The following is a 5,707-nucleotide window of genomic DNA, read 5'->3' on the forward strand; positions in this document are numbered from 1 at the left end:
CCCTAACCTCCACACACCTCTACCTCTACCCAGCTGATGAGCTGTCCTCTATACACCTAACCTCCACACACCTCTACCTCTACCCAGCTGACGAGCTGTCCTGCACCTAACCTCCACACACCTCTACCTCTACCCAGCTGACGAGCTGTCCTGCACCTAACCTCACACACCTCTACCTCTACCCAGCTGGACGAGCTGTCCTCTATACACCCAACCTCCACACACCTCTACCTCTACCCAGCTGATGAGCTGTCCTGCACCTAACCTCCACACACCTCTACCTCTACCCAGCTGACGAGCTGTCCCTCTATACACCTAACCTCCACACACCTCTACCTCTACCCAGCTGATGAGCTGTCCTGCACCTAACCTCCACACACCTCTACCTCTACCCAGATGACTCACTGCAGTACAGTACAGGTGACAGGTGACATGCCAGTGAGAAATAAATCACTCAACCAAGCAAAACAGCACAAAACAGCCTGGCTGGATCAAATAAATAATTGAACGTGTACGGTGCACTACATGGGAACGTCACTGGGAGAGAGAGCGGGGGAGGGAGAGGGGAGGGAGAGAGAGGGGGGAGAGAGAGGGGGGAGAGAGGGGGAGAGAGAGGGAGAGAGAGAGGGGAGAGAGAGCGGGGAGGGAGAGAGAGAGGGGGAGAGGGAGAGAGGGGAGAGATAGAGAGGGGAGAGGGAGGGAGAGAGAGAGGGGGAGAGAGGGAGGGGGAGAGAGGGAGAGAGAGATGGGGAGGAGAGGGGGAGGGAGAGAGAGAGGGGAAGAAATAGAGAGGGGGGAGAGAGAGAGAGAGAGAGAGAGAGAGAGAGAGAGAGAGAAGGGTGGGAGCGAGAGAGGGGAGAGAGAGGGGGGAGGAAGAGAGAGGGGGAGAGAGAGAGAGGGGAGAGGGAGAGGAAGGAAGGGGGAAAGATGTTTGTAGTTTTCCACTTTGCCAAATGAGGTGAAGGAAAACGTCCTGTGACTGGATGGAGGAGGGAGGAGGAATGGATGGAAGGGACTGTATCAAATTTACAATTACTGTAAAGCACTATAAAACAGATTAGGATTATAGTAAATGTGGTAATGTATTACATAATGTGGTAATTGAAACCCCACCTCTTTAAGGAATACCTGGGATAGGATAAAGTAATCCTTCTACCGCCCCCCTTACCCCCCCAAAAAAAAAAAACTTTGTAGAAGTGGTTATCCCACTGGCTATAAGGTGAATGCACCAATTTGTAAGTCGCTCTGGATAAGAGCGTCTGCTAAATGACGTAAATGTAAATGTAAATGTAATGTATTATAACGTGGTAGTGTATTACATAATGTGGTAATGTATTATATAATGTGGAAGTGGACATGTATGATATTTACTATGCTGTCAGAAACAGTGTGTATGACCCTGATCATGGGATCATTGTAGAGACTGTGTGGTCTTCTCCCCGTCTGTCTTTCTGTCTGTCTCTAGGTGGGGAGGTTCTTTGGAGAAGTTGACGGCTCAGTGATGGCACGCCTTATCAAGATGGGCATGTTCAAAAGGTAAGACAACTAATTGAATGACAATAAAAAATACATTTTACTGTACTATATCTCATGATAATACATTATACTGGTCTATATCTTTCTCATGGTAATACCTTTTACTGTACTATATCTCTTTAATGACAATACCTTTTACTGTACTATATCTTTCTCATGATAATACCTTTTACTGGTCTATATCTCATGATAATACCTTTTACTGTACAATATTTCATGACAATACCTTTTACTGTACTATATCTCATGATAATACCTTTTACTGTACAATATATCATGATAATACCTTTTACTGTACTATATCTCATGATAATACCATTTACTGTACTATATCTCATGACAATACCTTTTACTGTACAAAGCTCATGACAATACCTTTTACTCTCTCATTTCACATCTCAAATTGCTTTACATTGAAAATACACTTGCAATAATGCTAGTCTTGTTTTTTGATAAAGTATGTCATTCTGCGTATGGTTGTTGGTGTAACCTACCACTGTGTGTCATCAGCCCTTTGATTTGATTGGCTGGGTCGGTTTCTCTTACATCTACTGTACACCCTATTGCCTTCATAGTGCACTACTTTTCAACAGGGCCCATAGGGAATAGGGTGACGTGGGGGACACAGCCATCTCTTTCATCAACTAGTTGCGTTGAGGATAACATCTTTCAGCTGTGTCTTTGATGGAGAAACACTCCTGAGTGATGTGATGCTATTTATAACAGCTCAAAGAAATGGGAGTGCTTGATTTAAGAGGATATTACGCAACCTGTTTCTGTGCATCTCTCTGTGTGTGTGTGTGTGTTTGTGTGTGTGTGTGTGTGTGTCTTCAGGGTATCTTTATTCGACTATCAGGCCATGTGTAAGATGGGAGGACATTCTGCCAGCAGCGCCAGACCCCTTCTTAATGTGAGTATACATTTAAACAGCAGTCTCTGTGTGTGTGTGTGTGTTCATTGATGCATGTGTGTGTGAATAATGTGTGTGTGTGTGTGTTCATGGATGTGTCTTGTCCTCTTCCACTCGTCCGCAGTCAACTATCACACACACACTCTACACTCACACCCTCACACCTCACACACTCCTCCTCACTACATTCACACACTCACACACACACTCAACATACACTACACACACACACACACACTCACATGCACACACAGACATACACATACACACACACTCACACACACACTCGCACACACAGACACTCACACACACTCACACTCTCACACACTCACACACTCACAGACACATACACACTCACACACTCACAGACACATACACACTCACACACACACACACACACACTCACACACTCACACAGACACACACAAACACACACACACATGGGATGGCTGGGATACTGGGCAGGATAGAGAGGGATCTGTAGGCTTACTGGACACATCATATGATATGTGGGGAGTGTGTGTGTGGGGTGTGTGTCCCCTCCTGAGTGTGTGTGTGGGGGGTGTCCCCTCCTGAGTGTGTGTGTGGGGTGTGTGTCCCCTCCTGAGTGTGTGTGTGGGGGGTGTCCCCTCCTGAGTGTGTTTGTGGGGGGTGTCCCCTCCTGTGTGTGTGTGTGGGGAGTGTTCCCTCCTGAGTGTGTGTGGGGGGGCTGTTCCCTCCTGAGTGTGTGTGGGGCTGTTCCCTCCTGAGTGTGTGTGTGGGGAGTGTCCCCTCCTGTGTGTGTGTGTGGGGGGTGTTCCCTCCTGAGTGTGTGTGTGGGGAGTGTCCCCTCCTGAGTGTGTGTATGGGGGGTGTCCCCTCCTGAGTGTGTGTATGGGGGGTGTCCCCTCCTGAGTGTGTGTGTGGGGAGTGTCCCCTCCTGAGTGTGTGTGTGGGGGGTGTTCCCTCCTGAGTGTGTTTGTGGGGAGTGTTCCCTCCTGAGTGTGTGTGTGGGGGGTGTCCCCTCCTGAGTGTGTGTGTGGGGCTGTCCCCTCCTGAGTGTGTGTATGGGGGGTGTCCCCTCCTGAGTGTGTGTATGGGGGGTGTCCCCTCCTGAGTGTGTGTATGGGGGGTGTTCCCTCCTGAGTGTGTGTGGGGCTGTTCCCTCCTGAGTGTGTGTATGGGGGGTGTCCCCTCCTGAGTGTGTGTATGGGGGGTGTCCCCTCCTGAGTGTGTGTATGGGGGTGTAGCCTCCTGAGTGTGTGTATGGGGGTGTTCCCTCCTGAGGTGTGTGTATGGGGGGTGTCCCCTCCTGAGTGTGTGTATGGGGGGTGTTCCCTCCTGAGTGTGTGTATGGGGGGTGTCCCCTCCTGAGTGTGTTTGTGTGGGGGGTGTTCCCTCCTGAGTGTGTGTGTGGGGTGTGTCCCTCCTGAGTGTGTGTGTGGGGTGTGTGTCCCCTCCTGAGTGTGTTTGTGTGGGGAGTGTTCCCTCCTGAGTGTGTGTGTGGGGTGTGTGTCCCCTCCTGAGTGTGTTTGGGGGGTGTCCCCTCCTGAGTGTGTGTGGGGAGTGTTCCCTCCTGAGTGTGTGTGTGTGGGGTGTGTCCCTCCTGAGTGTGTGTGTGGGGGGTGTGTGTCCCCTCCTGAGTGTGTGTGTGTGGGGAGTGTTCCCTCCTGAGTGTGTGTTTGCCAGAGCCAGATATACTCAGCAGCAGAGGCATGCTATCTGCATTACTGCTAACTCTGGTAGGATATGATATGCTGCATTACTGCTAACTCTGGTAGGATATGATATGCTGCATTACTGCTCTGGTAGGATATGATATGCTGCATTACTGCTAACTCTGGTAGGATATGATATGCTGCATTACTGCTAACTCTGGTAGGATATGATATGCTGCATTACTGCTAACTCTGGTAGGATATGATATGCTGCATTACTGCTAACTCTGGTAGGATATGATATGCTGCATTACTGCTCTGGTAGGATATGATATGCTGCATTACTGCTAACTCTGGTAGGATATGATATGCTGCATTACTGCTAACTCTGGTAGGATATGATATGCTGCATTACTGCTAACTCTGGTAGGATATGATATGCTGCATTACTGCTAATTTTGGTAGGATATGATATGCTGCATTACTGCTAACTCTGGTAGGATATGATATGCTGCATTACTGCTAACTCTGGTAGGATATGATATGCTGCATTACTGCTAACTTTGGTAGGATATGATATGCTGCATTACTGCTAACTCTGGTAGGATATTATATGCTGCATTACTGCTAACTCTGGTAGTATATGATATGCTGCATTACTGCTCTGGTAGGATATGATATGCTGCATTACTGCTAACTCTGGTAGTATATGATATGCTGCATTACTGCTCTGGTAGGATATGATATGCTGCATTACTGCTCTAGTATTATATAATATGCTGCATTACTGCTAACTTTGGTAGGATATGATATGCTGCATTACTGCTCTGGTAGGATATGATATTTCCTCTTACTTCTCTCTCTTGTTTCTCTGAGAGTCATTCCATGTGTGTACCTTTGTTTTCCCGCATACTGTGCTACTGCATGCTCATTGGAAGTCTAGACTGGGTTAAATCAAATTTTATTAATTTGATTGATTGATTTTCTCTCTCCCTCTCTGTCTTGCTCTCAATCTCTTTCTTTCTTTCTTTCTTTCTTTCTTTATTTCTTTCTTTCTTTCTCTCTCTCTCTCTCTCTCTCTCTCTCTCTCTCTCTCTCTCTCTCTCTCTCTCTCTCTCTCTCTCTCTCTCTCTCTCTCTCTCTCTCTCTCTGCAGCCCTTCTATGGTCTGGCGGCTGCTCTAAAATGGTTCCTCACCAACTTCCTACTGTAAGTGTGTCAGAGAGATCAGAGATCGTTGGCTGCTGGTAGCTAGGCAATTCTCCAGAGCCATTACAATGTGCTGTCACTCTGTTCTATATGTATGACCCTCTCCTTCTCTTCCTCTCTCCTTCTCTCCTTCACTCCCTCTCTCCCTCTCTCCTTCTCTCCCTCTCTCTCTCTCTCCTTCTCTCCCTCTCTCCTTCTCTCCCTCTCTCCTTCTCTCTCTCCTTCTCTCCATCACTCCTTCTCTCTCTCTCTCTCTCTCCTTCACTCCTTCTCTCCCTCTCTCCTTCTCTCTCTCTCTCCCTCTCTTTCGCTTTCACTCATTTTCCTTCTTTCCTCTTCCTCTCTGTAGATTTTTACTGGAGTTCAACATATGCGGACTCTGGCACTCCGACCACTTTGCTGAAGGTAAGCACAGT

At 47.8% G+C, this 5,707-nt stretch overlaps 1 protein-coding gene across 2 annotated transcripts in view; it reads left to right on the forward strand.

Moving 5' to 3' along the window:
- Positions 1-1,465: 1,465 nt before the first annotated feature.
- LOC121560285 (voltage-dependent calcium channel subunit alpha-2/delta-4-like) overlaps positions 1,466-5,707 on the forward strand; it is a gene marked incomplete at its 5' end in the record, with an annotated part of 12,971 nt that continues 8,729 nt past the window's right edge. For both annotated transcript variants that reach the window (XM_045219447.1, XM_045219448.1), the window contains 4 exon segments: positions 1,466-1,536; positions 2,371-2,446; positions 5,239-5,291; positions 5,641-5,696. In XM_045219447.1, coding sequence (XP_045075382.1) covers positions 1,466-1,536; positions 2,371-2,446; positions 5,239-5,291; positions 5,641-5,696 — 256 coding nt within the window.

The sequence above is a fragment of the Coregonus clupeaformis genome, unplaced genomic scaffold, assembly GCF_020615455.1.
Source record: "Coregonus clupeaformis isolate EN_2021a unplaced genomic scaffold, ASM2061545v1 scaf2383, whole genome shotgun sequence".
NCBI classification, from domain to species: Eukaryota; Metazoa; Chordata; class Actinopteri; order Salmoniformes; family Salmonidae; genus Coregonus; species Coregonus clupeaformis.